Here is a 16,271-nt window from a genome sequence, read left to right on the forward strand (position 1 = left end):
AATTTACTCAAAATTACTTCAGGACATGCAACGAAGTAAATGCAACAAGTTACTGACAATACATTTTTATTTAAATTAGAAAACAAACAAATACTCCCATAACTTTACGGAAGTACAATACAAAATCACTTAATAATCATTTGAGTTTGACACGAACAGCACTGTGGTCTTTGGAAACGCAGACAAAAAAATGCTGACACCAACAAAAGCATCTTCATCCCTCCATTCGCATGTTCTCCTCCATCAAGTTTTCCCCCGTCGCTCCATTCAGACGGAAAAAGTTTGCAAAACTAATCTGTAGTTAACTCTTTTCCTTAAGAAGTATATATATTTTTAAAGCAGGACACAGTCAGGACCATTGTTAATCATGTCGTCATATTTAAATACAGTAATACAGTCGGCTGCTTCCAGTGAGCAGCTTCTTCGCACAGTATAATGAAATAAATTAAGCGGAATGATTGAATTTTCTCCTCTCCCTCATGCCATCCTTTACAAAATTATTCTCTCATATTTCCATCAGCCTCGCACAGTATTCCTCAAATATTGCCCTTTTTCCACTTTCACCCCCCCCACCCCCCCACCTAGGGGGTTTATCTCAAACCCCGGAGAAGTTTCCCTCCATTATTTTCTGCCGTTAATAAATATTATACGTTGCTGTTTACTATATTTGAACCATATATTTAAATTACTTTAAAGACGTCATATTCCGCTTTTTGGCAGTTTTCCTTAACTGTCAGTGGACACATAGCTGTGATGTAGAGACAGAGCTCAGTTAAAAGTATCATGAAAGATAAATGTGTTTTATAGTAACTCACTGCTCTAAAACTCTTGATCTAGGTTGTGTAGCTGAACCGAAGCAGTGTTCATAAACTGGTTAGGACCCGCCCTACTCTGCTTCTTGATTGGCTAGTAGTCCTTAGCTAGGTACTGAGCATGTGCAGCTCCCAACAAAGATCTAATAGAAGTGATATGCTTCACTCTGTAGCTAAACCGGCACGTTCAACACACAGGGTGACAAGAGGATCTGCAGCAAATGACCCAAAAAAAGGTTTTCTTTATTAAAGCATGTAAACCTACTCTGGTACAAACCCCCTAGATGAAACTATGAACCTGAAAATAAGCATATGACCTCTTTTAAAGTAAAAACAACAAGAGATTTAAGGGTGGGATTTTTGTGTATTAAAATCCTTTCTCCATGGTTCATAAACATAAAACATAGCATATGGCGGGATATGAATTTAACACAAGCCTTTCCTCTTCAGCTCCATTTGAGAGGCTGTTCTCATTAGCGAGGCACTGATACCATATCTAATATTACACCCACACTTTCTGGATGAAGTAGGCTGCTTTTATTGTTGAGGAATGCGATGAGGGCTGGCATGAAACTTACTTGATAAACTTTTTACAATGTGTAAATGCTCTGAAGGATCAACTTTGGTATAAGTTTGACTCTCTTTCTGATTCAGGTTGCTGCTGGCTGTTTCACGCTCCAGGTGAACCAACCACAGCAAAGCAGAGGACCACGATTCAGTTCAAAGCAAGGAGGGACGACAGGAGGAGGGTCTCTGGTGCTGCTCACTGTGATGAGGATCTTCAGTGAGGCGACGATCAGGTCAACCCAACAAGTGAAAGGGTTTTGAGATTTCCTCCGTGAACGTCAACGCCCGACACGCCGCTACATATCCATCGTGGTTTGGGACAACGGAACGTGGATCAGGTCTCAGGCGTGTGCGAGCGGTCTCCCTGCGTCACGCTGAACCCAGGCTGTCAAAACCGCAGAACTTCCACCGCTTCTCCAGAGTCGCACCAACGCCGCTCAGCTCCTGCCTGAACATGCTGGGCAGACGGACCATCAGACGCTCCAGCTCCCCCGCCGACACCTGAGGGGGAGACGGGTGAGTGACAGACAGCAGAGGGAGGGGGTGAGACAGCAGTGATTGTGATTGAATGTAGAGTTTTGATAAGCAGAAAGCTGTGACCTCTCCTACCTTCGAGTCCAGCCTCTGTATGTACGACCACAGGTACTCCAGGTTGGCCCCGAACGGATGGACGTGGAGGAAGGTCGATATGATGCCTGCAGAGAAGAAGTGAAAGGTCAGACGATCACAGACTGAAGGGACATCCAGAGGTCAAACACGTCTCACTGTCAGACAGCCAGCAACAGAAGCAGAGAATGGGTAAGCTACAATAATATTGAAACTAAGTATTAATACTAGTAACATTAATATTTTACTAAAGGATGTTGTATTTCTTCGTGTAATAGTGTGCCTTTTTTTTCCTACTTTAGACGCCAAAGTGAATCACTAGAAAAATGCTGTATTGTGTAAATTGTTTTCCATCAGTATTCATGAATAGGGGGGGGCTGGCTTAATGTTTTTCCCATGAGTAAGACGCCTCGAGTAAGGAAGGGCTGGCTGGCTTGTTGTTTAAGGGTTTTCCTTGAGTATTGAGTAAGATGCGTCAAGTGAAGGAAGGTGGCTGGCTGGCTGGCTGGCTGGCTTGTTGGCTGGCTGGCTTGAGGGTTTTCCGTGAGTATTGAGTAAAACGCGTCAAGTGAAGGAGGGCTGTTGGCTGGCTGGCTTGTTGGCTGGCTGGCTGGCTTGTTGGCTGGCTGGCTGGCTTGTTGGCTGGCTGGCTGGCTTGTTGGCTGGCTGGCTGGCTTGTTGGCTGGCTGGCTGGCTTGTTGGCTGGCTCGCTGGCTGGCTGGCTTGTTGGCTCGTTGGCTGGCTGGCTTGTTGGCTCGTTGGCTGGCTTGAGGGTTTTCCGTGAGTATTGAGTAAAACGCGTCAAGTGAAGGAGGGCTGTTGGCTGGCTGGCTTGTTGGCTCGCTGGCTCGCTGGCTGGCTGGTTGGCTGGTTGGCTCGCTGGCTGGCTTGTTGGCTCGCTGGCTCGCTGGCTGGCTGGCTTGTTGGCTCGCTGGCTGGCTGGCTGGCTGGCTTGTTGGCTCGCTGGCTGGCTTGTTGGCTCGCTGGCTGGCTGGCTGGCTGGCTTGTTGGCTCGCTGGCTGGCTGGCTTGTTGGCTCGCTGGCTGGCTGGCTGGCTGGCTCGCTGGCTGGCTGGCTGGCTGGCTTGAGGGTTTTCCGTGAGTATTGAGTAAAACGCGTCAAGTGAAGGAGGGCTGTTGGCTGGCTCGCTGGCTGGCTGGCTTGTTGGCTGGCTGGCTGGCTTGTTGGCTGGCTCGCTGGCTGGCTTGAGGGTTTTCCGTGAGTATTGAGTAAAACGCGTCAAGTGAAGGAGGGCTGTTGGCTGGCTGGCTTGTTGGCTCGTTGGCTGGCTGGCTTGTTGGCTCGTTGGCTGGCTGGCTTGTTGGCTCGTTGGCTGGCTGGCTTGTTGGCTCGTTGGCTGGCTGGCTTGTTGGCTCGTTGGCTGGCTGGCTTGTTGGCTCGTTGGCTGGCTGGCTTGTTGGCTCGTTGGCTGGCTTGAGGGTTTTCCGTGAGTATTGAGTAAAACGCGTCAAGTGAAGGAGGGCTGTTGGCTGGCTGGCTTGTTGGCTCGTTGGCTGGCTGGCTTGTTGGCTCGCTGGCTGGCTGGTTGGCTCGCTGGCTCGCTGGCTGGCTGGTTGGCTCGCTGGCTGGCTTGTTGGCTCGCTGGCTCGCTGGCTGGCTGGCTGGCTGGCTTGTTGGCTCGCTGGCTGGCTGGCTGGCTGGCTTGTTGGCTCGCTGGCTGGCTGGCTGGCTGGCTTGTTGGCTGGCTGGCTGGCTTGTTGGCTCGCTGGCTGGCTGGCTTGAGGGTTTTCCGTGAGTATTGAGTAAAACGCGTCAAGTGAAGGAGGGCTGTTGGCTGGCTGGCTTGTTGGCTCGCTGGCTGGCTGGCTGGCTTGTTGGCTGGCTGGCTGGCTGGCTTGTTGGCTGGCTGGCTGGCTGGCTTGTTGGCTGGCTGGCTTGTTGGCTGGTTGGCTGGCTCGCTGGCTGGCTGGCTTGTTGGCTCGCTGGCTGGCTGGCTGGCTGGCTCGCTGGCTGGCTGGCTTGTTGGCTCGCTGGCTGGCTGGCTTGTTGGCTCGCTGGCTGGCTGGCTTGTTGGCTCGCTCGCTGGCTGGCTTGTTGGCTCGCTCGCTGGCTTGAGGGTTTTCCGTGAGTATTGAGTAAGATGCGTCAAGTGAAGGAGGGCTGTTGGCTGGCTGGTTGGCTGGCTTGAGGGTTTTCCGTGAGTATTGAGTAAAACGCGTCAAGTGAAGGAGGGCTGCTGGCTCGCTGGCTGGCTGGCTGGCTCGAGGGTTTTCCGTGAGTATTGAGTAAGATGCGTCAAGTGAAGGAAGGTGGCTGGCTGGCTTGTTGGCTCGCTGGCTGGCTGGCTGGCTTGTTGGCTCGCTGGCTGGCTGGCTGGCTTGTTGGCTCGCTGGCTGGCTGGCTGGCTGGCTTGTTGGCTCGCTGGCTGGCTGGCTGGCTTGTTGGCTCGCTGGCTGGCTGGCTGGCTTGTTGGCTCGCTGGCTGGCTGGCTGGCTTGTTGGCTCGCTGGCTGGCTGGCTGGCTTGTTGGCTCGCTGGCTGGCTGGCTGGCTTGTTGGCTCGCTGGCTGGCTGGCTGGCTCGCTGGCTGGCTGGCTGGCTTGTTGGCTGGCTCGCTCGCTGGCTGGAGGTTTTTCCGTGAGTATTGAGTAAAACGCGGAGGAAGGAGGGCTGTTGGCTGGCTGGCTTGTTGGCTGGCTGGCTGGCTTGTTGGCTGGCTGGCTGGCTGGCTTGTTGGCTGGCTGGCTGGCTGGCTGGCTTGTTGGCTCGCTCGCTGGCTGGCTGGCTTGAGGGTTTTCCGTGAGTATTGAGTAAAACGCGTCAAGTGAAGGAGGGCTGTTGGCTTGTTGGCTGGCTCGCTGGCTGGCTTGTTGGCTTGCTCGCTGGCTGGCTTGTTGGCTCGCTCGCTGGCTGGCTTGTTGGCTCGCTCGCTGGCTGGCTTGTTGGCTCGCTCGCTGGCTGGCTTGTTGGCTCGCTCGCTGGCTGGCTTGTTGGCTCGCTCGCTGGCTGGCTTGTTGGCTCGCTCGCTGGCTGGCTTGTTGGCTCGCTCGCTGGCTTGAGGTTTTTCCGTGAGTATTGAGTAAAACGCGTCAAGTGAAGGAGGGCTGTTGGCTGGCTGGCTCGCTGGCTGGCTCGCTGGCTGGCTCGCTGGCTGGCTGGCTGGCTGGCTCGCTGGCTGGCTGGCTTGTTGGCTGGCTCGCTGGCTGGCTTGTTGGCTGGCTCGCTGGCTTGAGGTTTTTCCGTGAGTATTGAGTAAAACGCGTCAAGTGAAAGAGGGTTGCTGGCTGGCTCGCTGGCTGGCTCGCTGGCTGGCTCGCTGGCTGGCTCGCTGGCTGGCTCGCTGGCTGGCTCGCTGGCTCGCTCGCTGGCTGGCTTGAGGGTTTTCCGTGAGTATTGAGTAAAACGCGTCAAGTGAAGGAGGGCTGTTGGCTTGTTGGCTGGCTCGCTGGCTTGAGGTTTTTCCGTGAGTATTGAGTAAAACGCGTCAAGTGAAGGAGGGTTGCTGGCTGGCTCGCTGGCTGGCTCGCTGGCTGGCTCGCTGGCTGGCTCGCTGGCTGGCTCGCTGGCTGGCTCGCTGGCTCGCTCGCTGGCTGGCTTGAGGGTTTTCCGTGAGTATTGAGTAAAACGCGTCAAGTGAAGGAGGGCTGTTGGCTTGTTGGCTGGCTCGCTGGCTGGCTTGTTGGCTGGCTCGCTGGCTGGCTTGTTGGCTGGCTCGCTGGCTGGCTTGTTGGCTGGCTCGCTGGCTGGCTTGTTGGCTCGCTCGCTGGCTGGCTTGTTGGCTCGCTCGCTGGCTGGCTTGTTGGCTCGCTCGCTGGCTGGCTTGTTGGCTCGCTCGCTGGCTGGCTTGTTGGCTTGAGGTTTTTCCGTGAGTATTGAGTAAAACGCGTCAAGTGAAGGAGGGCTGTTGGCTGGCTGGCTGGCTTGAGGGTTTTCCATCAGTATTGAGTAAGGTGTGTGTGTGTGTATTTTTTTTTTTAAATCAGTGAAGGTTGACTGGCTGCTCTGTTTACTGTGCAGCACTTTAAGGCTGCAGCAAACGCTGGCTGGAGCAGAAACCTCTTGAATTGATTATTTCTGAGAGGTCCTGCAGAGGTAGGCAGTCATGCAGAGAGGGAGGGGGTTGAGGGGCTAGAGTGATGTCCCCTGGAGGACCTGGCCCAGCCAATATTTATTTCCTTGATTTATGTGGCGAAACGCTGGCAATTACAGACGGGCCTAATTTAATTTCTTCCACGGGGCCTGCTCCCATGGAACAGTGTGACCACTGAGTGAATGTTGGTGTGAGCAGAGAATTTCATGATCAAACTCTCCTGAAGAGAACGAGGACTTTCCCCGATATGAGAGTGTTATCAAGCTTCTTGAACTGCGACGTCCATTTCTCAAATCTGCTGATCCCTACACTGTCTACACTATATTTACTAAACTTAAATAGAGATTCAGGATTTTGAGCCTTATCTATTTAACCTCTGAATAATGTGTCTGCAGACCAGCTGCTTCCAGCCTCTACCAGCTAGGACGCACTTCCTGAATGGAACCTGGAAGGCAAGACCCAGGGCAGGAAAAGTCACTCACTGTTGTGAGAAACAGGAGACTGGAGGCCAAATACTTGTGTGTCACTCTGTGGGAGTCACACAAAGGAAACGCCTCCCACAAACAGTGGCGACGGAAACTGAGCGGATCGATGTTGAACAGCAGTTACTTTAAATTACTAAAATGCAGAAAGTAAAGGGCGCCGTAGGAGATGGCATGTAGGACTCTTTAACTGGTTGAGGCAGAAATGCGATGGATGTTTGCACCAGAGTATATCATGGAGTTGATGCAGATGTGACGTTTTAAATTACACTCTTACATGCAGGAGTTCATGTCAACACGATCCTCTTCTGCGAGTGCATAGATACTGCATGCAAGTCTTATTTGATGGTGTGTTGGGGGGGAAAAGGCCGAAGCTCCCAGCAGCAGGGAGGAAGATGGAGAGTCCGGCCTCGCCTCTCCTTCATATGTGGATTTTCTCAGACACTAAGAGAGATAAATGTGCTGCTGTGTCTCCTCGGCTCTGGAATAAAGCAGCAGCTTCTCTCAACACTGCTGCATGCGCCCTGCAACGTTAGGATTCAAACGGCAGAGAGAAACTAAATTAATTCAGTCCAGCTGCTGAAAGAGACGCTTGTTTGTAAGCTTAGAAAGAGGAAAAAGGAGACAAGCATCAGAGAGAGAAAGCCCAGCTCAAGGTTTTAGTCCGCTTCACTGGTTTTGGCTGAAAGGCCTCCGAACCCCCAGACACCAGAGAGTGTGTTTATGCCCGTGTGAACATGATGGCGGTGATATCTGAGCTGAAACGACTCGAGTGTCAACTCCTGCGCTGCATCTGTGTGTGTGGGGGTGTTCAGTCATCTTTAATGTTATTCTAACAAACACTCAGAGAGCCCCGCTGTGCACTGAACTCACTCCACAGGGAACACCAAGCAATCAATCCAGTGACGTCCCAGTACGTAGCACCGCCTGCACGCTCTCTGGAAATTACATTTGATGTAACAGCCGTCAGTTAAGTTCCAGTCCAAGATTTCATGATCCCAGTATGTGCATAATCTACCCAGAGTGGCGTTCTGGAAACAAAAAGCCCCGAGCGAGAATGAGCGCGCTCGCATGTTCGCCTCCGTCAACACAGCAGCCAAATTAGATTAATTTCATTCCTGAGCGCAGCAGAGCCGGAGGCAACAGACTGGAGCGTTAACCAAGACTTTCCTTCGACAGAGAGAAGTTCTCAGTCGGAAACTTGTAGTAGAATTATTCCTACAAAGTCAACAACCGCGTTCTGTACATCTGTTGTCAACTGGATTATCAGACAGAAACCAGGACTACCTTCAGAGGAGACCAAACGTGACCCAGGAAGGTCGTCGGAGTGACAGATCAGAACCGTACTGATGAAGCACCTCAGAGAAGGAAATCTCTCCTAACTGGCCAAAAATTTTACGTCTTAGTTTTTAGGAATAAAAGCATTTCATCAACTGTTCGCTCAGGAAACCCACCCTGGCAGAGGTAAACACCAAGTGGAAGAACATTTACTACATAAAAATGTGTTGTGGCCTTATCTTAACATAAAAGCTTTAAATTCATTTTGACGCTATGCTGACTTGCAGTCATTACCACTCAGAGCTCCCTACGCCAGCTACTGCGCTCCAACACTGAGATCCCACGCAGGAAACTTACCACGGCTACGATTTATGGCACGGTCTCAACTCTTCAGCAAGCTACAAGAAGCAGCAACAAGTGTGTAATGTGCAAGGTTTTTGGAAGAAGCTAGCTCTTCTATTCCTCTTCCATAGAAGAGACCGGCGTTTGATAAAAGCGAAGTCATCACTCAAACAGCGGTAACATTACTGCAAGTGCTCCTGGGTCTGTTGCTGGCTAGCTCGCCACCCAAGTTTCAAGCAGCACTATTGCTGATACAGTCGGACATTATATTTACCCAGAAGCAGGGCCTCTTTTTCTGATGTGACGCCGCCTCTCATGATGACCTCGCTCCTCCTCTCTCTGCTGTGGTACAGCGAAGGAACACACCCGTTGATCCCCTGTGAAAACAAACATGTACATTTATGCACCAGTGCTGCTTCTACCACTGATTCACACACACAACAAACATCGGATAAAATGCGTCATAGCTTTCCAGGGTTTGAATACGGGTCAGCTCAGTGTTGCACGTTTTATCCTCCTCCAGTTTCCAGTTCAGCAGGTTTGGGGTTAACAGTTCATCTCCCATGCCATATGTATATATGTGTGGAAGTGTACATGCTGCCTCTCTGAAAGTCAGTAAAGTGCTGAGAGGATACCACGAGAACCCACCTGACCCCTCTCTCTCTACCGCTAATGTTTCTGCTCACCGCAGCGCTCTGACCTCTGACCCTGGTTAGCTTTATATGTACTGCGTCAGGTTTTTCTGTTTGCACACACACAGAAAGTACTTTTAAATAATACAGTCAGGAAACAGATAATAGGTTTGGAGACTAAACCTAGTTCAGTTGTTTACCTCTTGCTATGCAACCTCTGCTCAGATAAAGCATAGTCAAGCTATGTTACGGTCTTTGGTTGTGTGTTGGTCAGACGTTCATGTCCCCCCCCCCCCGTGATGCCGTTTGAATTGTGCCCCGTAATTACATACAGCATGTCTGTCAGTTTAAAAAGAGTCAAACTCTTAGTCTGTCGTAAAACTGTTGAAGTATAAGACTGAAAATACAAAATTATTTTGGGTGTGACCAGATTAAAACATGATGAGGTTTCTCGTCATGTTAGGCAGCAGTAACACAGCAGAGTATAGGAAAGGTAGATTTCGTTCAGATTAAATGACGTTATACTTCTGGTAATATTACTTTTGTCTGGACAGAGGACACAGATCTGTGGGAGAGATTCTGAACGTGCAGGAAGTTTTTAAACGTGAGCAGAAAATCTGCTGAAACACAGGAGCTGTTGAAGTCCAGGAGTTTCTAACTGAATTGAGGTGAAAAGGAGCCACAGTCACATTTAAAGAGGTCACTTCCCCAAACAAATCCAACGAAGGTTAAAATCAAGGGCAGCTGGACTTGGTTGAAGATACTGGAAGACGTTTCGTCCCTCATCCAAAGGACTTCTTCAGTTCTGACTGACTGGCAGGGAAACTCAGCTATTTAACCTCAGTGGGGTCGATGCTGGTCCACCCCAAAGACCGCACACCCAAACACAAGAAAAGCAATCTAGTGTATGCGGTCCAATGCAGTGAGGAATGCACAGACCTGTATATTGGGGAGACTAAACAACCACGACACAAACGCATGGCTCAACACAGAAGGGCCAACTCCTCAGGTCAAGACTCTGCAGTCTACTTACATCTGAAGGACAGAGGACACTCGTTTGAGGACCACCAGGTGCACATTTTAGACAGAGAAGATGGATGGTTTGAAAGAGGTGTCAAGGAAGCATCTACACCAGGGTGGAGAAGCCGTCATTGAACAGGGGAGGGGGTCTACGCCACCACTTATCCCCCACTTACAATGCTGTCCTTTCATCACTTCCCAGGAAACTCAACAAACGTAACCTATTGGCCTCAGGTGAAGATACCAACGATGGTCGTTCAGTCTTGGCCTCAGGTGAAGATACCAACGATGGTCGTTCAGTCTCGGCCTCAGGTGAAGATACCAACGATGGTCGTTCAGTCTTGGCCTCAGGTGAAGATACCAACGATGGTCGTTCAGTCTTGGCCACAGGTGAAGATACCAACGATGGTCGTTCAGTCTTGGCCACAGGTGAAGATACCAACGATGGTCGTTCAGTCTCGGCCTCAGGTGAAGATACCAACGATGGTCGTTCAGTCTCGGCCTCAGGTGAAGATACCAACGATGGTCGTTCAGTCTTGGCCTCAGGTGAAGATACCAACGATGGTCGTTCAGTCTCGGCCTCAGGTGAAGATACCAACGATGGTCGTTCAGTCTCGGCCTCAGGTGAAGATACCAACGATGGTCGTTCAGTCTTGGCCTCAGGTGAAGATACCAACGATGGTCGTTCAGTCTTGGCCTCAGGTGAAGATACCAACGATGGTCGTTCAGTCTCGGCCTCAGGTGAAGATACCAACGATGGTCGTTCAGTCTTGGCCTCAGGTGAAGATACCAACGATGGTCGTTAAGTCTCGGCCTCAGGTGAAGATACCAACGATGGTCGTTCAGTCTCGGCCACCGGTAGTCCTAACGACTGTCGTTACAGCAACCAGGAACACTAACGAACCAGCGGTATCGATGACCCGGGCCAACGACCCCACTGAGGTTAAATAGCTGAGTTTCCCTGCCAGTCAGTCAGAACTGAAGAAGTCCTTTGGATGAGGGACGAAACGTCTTCCAGTATCTTCAACCAAGTTGCCCTAGATTTTAACCTTCGTTGGAGAACTATGACCTGGATGACTGAGAATCTTCATAGACATCTTCCCCAAACAAAGAGGAGGGAAGGCTGAACCAGGACTCAGTGCAGCTCTCAGATCTGTTCCTCCTGTAGCTTATTTAATATCTGCTGACTTGAATCGTCACCTGCAGCCTGAAGTTCATTTTTTTTCCTTCACATAAATAAAAACTTTTCCACCATAAAGTGGTGCAGAAACATTTGACCAGGAACAGGGATGCACGTCTTACACTCCAACAGTTTTACGACTTTTAAACTGAAACATCGTGTGTGTAATTCAGGACTCAACTCAAACGGTATCTAAACATTAGTGTTATCTCGCCGTTGACCTTAGTACATATTTTTTCCAAAATAAGGTCCCACGGCGGTCCACCAGAACGGGAGGGGCTCAGGCTCCCTATTGGCCAGTTCCGAAACACACATGGTATATTAGTTTTTGAGTGTTCAAGTGTGGTAAAAGGGGTAAAAACCTTTTTGTAGCACGAATGTTTTCACTTGAAAAATGTCTGAAGCCACGGTCTCTCAGCTATAAACAAAACTGATTCCTAAAAGAAATTAAACTTTTACTTAAAGCCGGCTCTGATGTGTTTGTTTACCTTTTCATGTAGCTCTCCATTGGTTCCCTCCACAGCCTCGCCGTTACTGGCCAGCAGCTGCAGAGACAGACAAGAGGACAACTGATCAGTCGCAGTGAAAACCCAGCGTGAGAACAAAAAATCCAGTTTGTTTTCTGTTGTTTTATAGATGACTCTGTCAGAGGAGAATGAAAACAGGCTCAAGACTTCCTACAGAGGAAAGTCAATAATACACTGCAGAGCGTGTCGGTCCATTACGTCTGCACACTGGAGAAACACTCATCTGATCAATTATTAACGGCGACATCAAAAACATGCATGATGGATGGAAATGGGAAACTGAGGTGTGAGGCCGTGGAAACATTAAGGGTCTCCTGAACCTTCACTCTCCTAAGGCTTTAACACGGAACAGGACACAAACTCAACACGTGTCTGGTTTGCGCTGAACTCCTTCGTTCACTACGATCTGCAAATGAACGGCGAGGCGGGAAATCTCAATCCAGATTGGTGGAACGGGTTACCAACAGTCTTCGAAAATTGCTTGCGGCCTCTTCTGAGGACACTTAATCTCCAAGTATGCTCCATCCTTCTTCAGCTGTCCCTCAAAACAATATCATGTGCTCTGCACTAACATGGTGCTTGATGCAGTTGCAGCCTTGTGGCACAACACGGGGAAAAAACAGACGCGTTCAGATCTCACGACTGGAAGCGTGTTGATTTCTATAGATTGATTTACGCAAATATACCTGAAATCGAATTCGACTCACAGAAACGCACCTATTTACTGGGAGAAATGCTGCAAAACAAATCTCCTCATCCCACGAACTGAGGACAACCAGTGGAAACTCAGACTGATAAATAATTGTACTAATGTTGAAAATATTTTGATTGTTTGATATTTTAGTAATTGTTCCTCAATTTGTACTTTGTTTTTAAATGTCACATTTGATACGGACTTTTTAGTTGTTTGTTCTTTTGTCTATTACTAAACACACGTTACTGTTTGATTTATTAACTTTTATTTTAAATATTTATTTTTACGCAATTTTTACTTTAGATATTTTTTAAATATATTTATTATCTTTTATGAACACACTCAAAAACTTTTACTGTTTTATTTTCTTATTTAATGAAATATATAAAATTAATTCTTTGCCAATATTGTTGTCATGCAAATTCATGACCAACATGGCTGAACCACAGGGCGGCTGTGGAGGAGGTAGAGCGGGTAGCCTGGTAATCGGAAGGTCGGCGGTTCAAACCGGCTCCCCCAGGCTGCATGTCGAAGTGTCCTTGGGCAAGATACTGAACCCCGAATTGCCCCTGGCGGCTGTTCCGCCAGTGTATGAATGTGTGTAAAAGCGCTTTGAGTGGTTGAAAAGACTAGAAAGGTGCTATACAAGTACGGAGCATTTAACAAATTGAATTCACGCAGCACTGTAGGGAGATGATTGATTACGTCATTTCGAATATTTTTTTTCCCCCGGCGTGTGTTCGGATCTGACGTCGCTCGGAAACCGCAGGTTATTTGTGGGATGCTGCAGCAGCTGTATCACCTTTAAATCTGATCTGTTAAACCTCTGAATAAAACATGTTTCACCACCTTCAGCTCGCCCTCCAGACCTCCTGCCTGCCCTCTCCTCTCCTGGATTAACAGATGCATTATGTCAAACCAAAATAACGCTGCAGCTGAATGTTTTATTCAAGCCCTGCTTGTGTCGTCTCTTGTAAAGACGAGCTGAGCTGCTGTGTGATTCTCAAAGACTCAATAGACTCACGCTGGAGGAAAATTGACATCAATTTCCATAAAGAGCAAAGATGAAAAATACCTGGATTTAACCAACACAAGGATAAACATTTCTGAAGATGGAGAAAACTCACGTAACTACACATGTTGGCTTTGCTGAAGGTGTGTGGACACTGTATTAACTCAACCCCATTTAGACTTTCGGGGTTCATGTGATAAAACAATGCAGGAATCCAGCAAGTCCAGTTTTACAGCAGTAACCGATCTTTGAATTTGAACAATCATCAGATGCCAAAACGCTGCACAGCAGTTGGGAAAGTTACCCAGGTGGTAACTATTTTAACTTTTGGTGCATTGAGCGGGGGGTGCACAGCAGCAATACGAAGCTCCTGCTGCGAAGTTATCCACCAGGAACGCTGCCATTTGATTGGCCACCACAGCGCCTTACCGGATGATGCTGCATTGCAGCAAAGGCTGAAAGAGGTTCAACCTTCCTTTCTTTGCTGGACAACCCTGCGGCTCTGGGCCGAGTCCTGCCCCCTACTTTGATTAACTGACCATTACCTTAACAGACCTTAACCAACAGAGGCAACGAGTACTAGCCAATCAGAGGCAGCATTGCTGAAATAAAGTATTCAGAGCAGGCTAAAGCCTGAGCTTATAATATGAACATCCAACATTGTTGCATCTCTCTAATTAAGGCAGGAATCTCTGTTCGTATTTAGATTACATCAAGAACTGTTCATCCGGTCCACCTCACGTGTGGCGGGTGTGTTGCTGCAGACCAAAGGGAGCGCAGTTTAGACACGTTTAGAATGAATAAATATAGTGGACTGAACTATGAACTTGAATTGCGCCCCATTGGCTCCTGTGGACGGGCACTGCGCCAGTACAGAAAACCACCAGGTCCCCTTTTAAGTAACTTCACCAACACTGGTTTCACCACTAACCCTGGTCCACACAGGTATTTATAAACCACTCACATCATGTCTCCGGTCAAACCACTCACCTCTCAGCAGGAGACCGCAGAACAACATCCTGGCTGTTGCCATAGCAGCCCTGCTGTCCTTGAAACCCCTTCATCACTTTAAACCTGTGTGTTTGTTTGCAGAGCCACAGAAGAGAAACTGGCCCTGTAAAAGACAATGCACGCTTGGCGTCTCTGATGGCGCAGCACACGTTACTGTTGTACAGGGCGTGGCTCGCTGATGTCAGGACCACGACTACCTAAACCGACTTCAAAGGTTAAAACATCTGCGCTGCGTCACATCCTCTTATCTCCTCTGTCAGCTGGTCGGGAACACGAATACACGTTCTGCATCCACAAAGTCTGTACTCTGAAAACACTTCAGCCAAAGGACGCCAGCCAACGCCTCCACGACTGAGTCTGATTAAACAGCTGGTGAAAGAAGCAGAGACTAAAGACCAACTGCAGCTCGAGGAACCGAACGTTTAAAGCGTTTAATAGTTTCACAGAGAGATTTGGCAGCGCATTTAAGTGAGCCCAGGATAACCTGTCCTAACATCGCTGCCCTAAAACATGACAACATAAAAACGACTAAACGTTAACAGTGTTAGCTAAACATAATAAGCTAACCTTACATTCACGTTAAATTAAAGACGTCACAAAACCAACTCTGCTTCACAGGGAGAGAAATCTTGGACTGAATTTCCTGCAAGAATTTGTTAAAGTTACTGATCGGTGGACGTTTTAGAATCAGTAGGTTATTTTCTTTTGTTTTTTGGACAATTGTTTCTTCTATATTTAAATTGCATTGAATGTTTTGTTATTGTGCAAACAAACCTTTTTTTGAAATGAAAAACACTTTTCATGGGTGCAAACTACATTTTTAGATGTAGGTGAACATTCTTAAATTATGCTTTCAAAAAGTGATGAAGACAAAATCAGCCATTTCATGCAGTGGTGGGGACATGTCTCCAGCGTCTCCAGCGCAGAAACCTCACCAAACTAAAACGTACTGAAGGTCCGTCCGGTCGCCGGACCGGTACGTGCCAACGCTCGTACGTGTCGTTTTGGGGACCGGTCATGTGTGTCGTACTGTCTTATGATACGTTTTGGACTCTGACAGTCGAACTGAAGACAGACTGATGGATAATCAGCTGACAGCGTTTTGAATTTGATTTGATTACATCACCACTACAACTGGCAAACATCTCTTTACCATTCTAGGGAAACATTCAGGAGAGGACCACAAAGATTTTCCTTCTTAACCTGGTTTTGACTCAACTGGATCTGAAGTCCACGAGGTGGACTGGAGCGCCTGTAACTCGAGATATTTATTATATTTTCTATTAGACGTAACAGCCTGGATTAATCCGAAGAACTCCTGGTTGTAGGTGGGACTACGCACCTTGTCTCGTAGCGTGAGCACCTCCCCCTCCAGGTAGCGATGCTCCTCTCTTGCCTGCTCCAGCTCGGCTTCTTTACTCGCCAGCTGCTCCTGCAGGCTCAGCAGTTGCTGGAAGACAAAAACACATATTTATCTTTCAGACAGATTTAATGATGCAGCCTTAATGACGTGACTAATGAGATTTTCAAAGAGCGCCAGGCTGAAATAAGTCGTTCACAGGAGAAACGTCATCTGAAGGCTCGAGTGTTTTTTTTAGGCCTTTTACATATAACAGCTGATTATGTAGGAAGCCATTAGATTTATTTTTAGAGAGTGATTGAAGCTGAGATGATGTGCGTTCGCTCAGCGTCGCGTCTTCTCCTGTCTGATGGGACAGATTTCATGACCACAACTCTCATTTGTATCAAACTGCTTTCTCCCTCTACACGTCTGTTTATCTTAATTAACTCCGTATTTAAACATTTTTTTCCTCAGTGTTTCATTTCATCATAAAACTAATAAAATACTTTCAGGAAATATTTATCTCTGTAAAACACTTATTGTGTTTGTCACGTCGGCTCGTCTGTACGGAGGGAAGAGAAACCACAGCAGGAGACAAACGAGAAGCGACAGCAGCGTGACGCTTTCTCACACGGGTAGAAGTCAAGTAAGCAACACACACACGCACACGACAAGCCAGCAGGGTGTGTGTGTTGTGTCTAATGTGTCTCGTTCCAT

At 48.5% G+C, this 16,271-nt stretch overlaps 1 protein-coding gene across 2 annotated transcripts in view; it reads right to left on the reverse strand.

Annotated features, from left to right (window-relative positions):
- Positions 1-49: 49 nt before the first annotated feature.
- The window catches only part of enox1 (ecto-NOX disulfide-thiol exchanger 1), a 116,327-nt gene continuing 100,105 nt past the window's right edge, over positions 50-16,271 (reverse strand). For both annotated transcript variants that reach the window (XM_038720005.1, XM_038720004.1), the window contains exons 12-16: positions 15,555-15,662; positions 11,457-11,513; positions 8,411-8,513; positions 1,989-2,074; positions 50-1,880 (exon numbers count right to left, since the gene is read on the reverse strand). In XM_038720005.1, the coding sequence (XP_038575933.1) occupies positions 1,749-1,880; positions 1,989-2,074; positions 8,411-8,513; positions 11,457-11,513; positions 15,555-15,662 (486 nt within the window). In that variant the 3' untranslated portion in view covers positions 50-1,748. The remainder of the gene's footprint in view (positions 1,881-1,988; positions 2,075-8,410; positions 8,514-11,456; positions 11,514-15,554; positions 15,663-16,271) is intronic.

Source organism: Micropterus salmoides, unplaced genomic scaffold (assembly GCF_014851395.1).
Source record: "Micropterus salmoides isolate LMB-PRFRI ecotype aquatic unplaced genomic scaffold, ASM1485139v1 Ms_hic_scaffold_15, whole genome shotgun sequence".
NCBI classification, from domain to species: domain Eukaryota; kingdom Metazoa; phylum Chordata; class Actinopteri; order Centrarchiformes; family Centrarchidae; genus Micropterus; species Micropterus salmoides.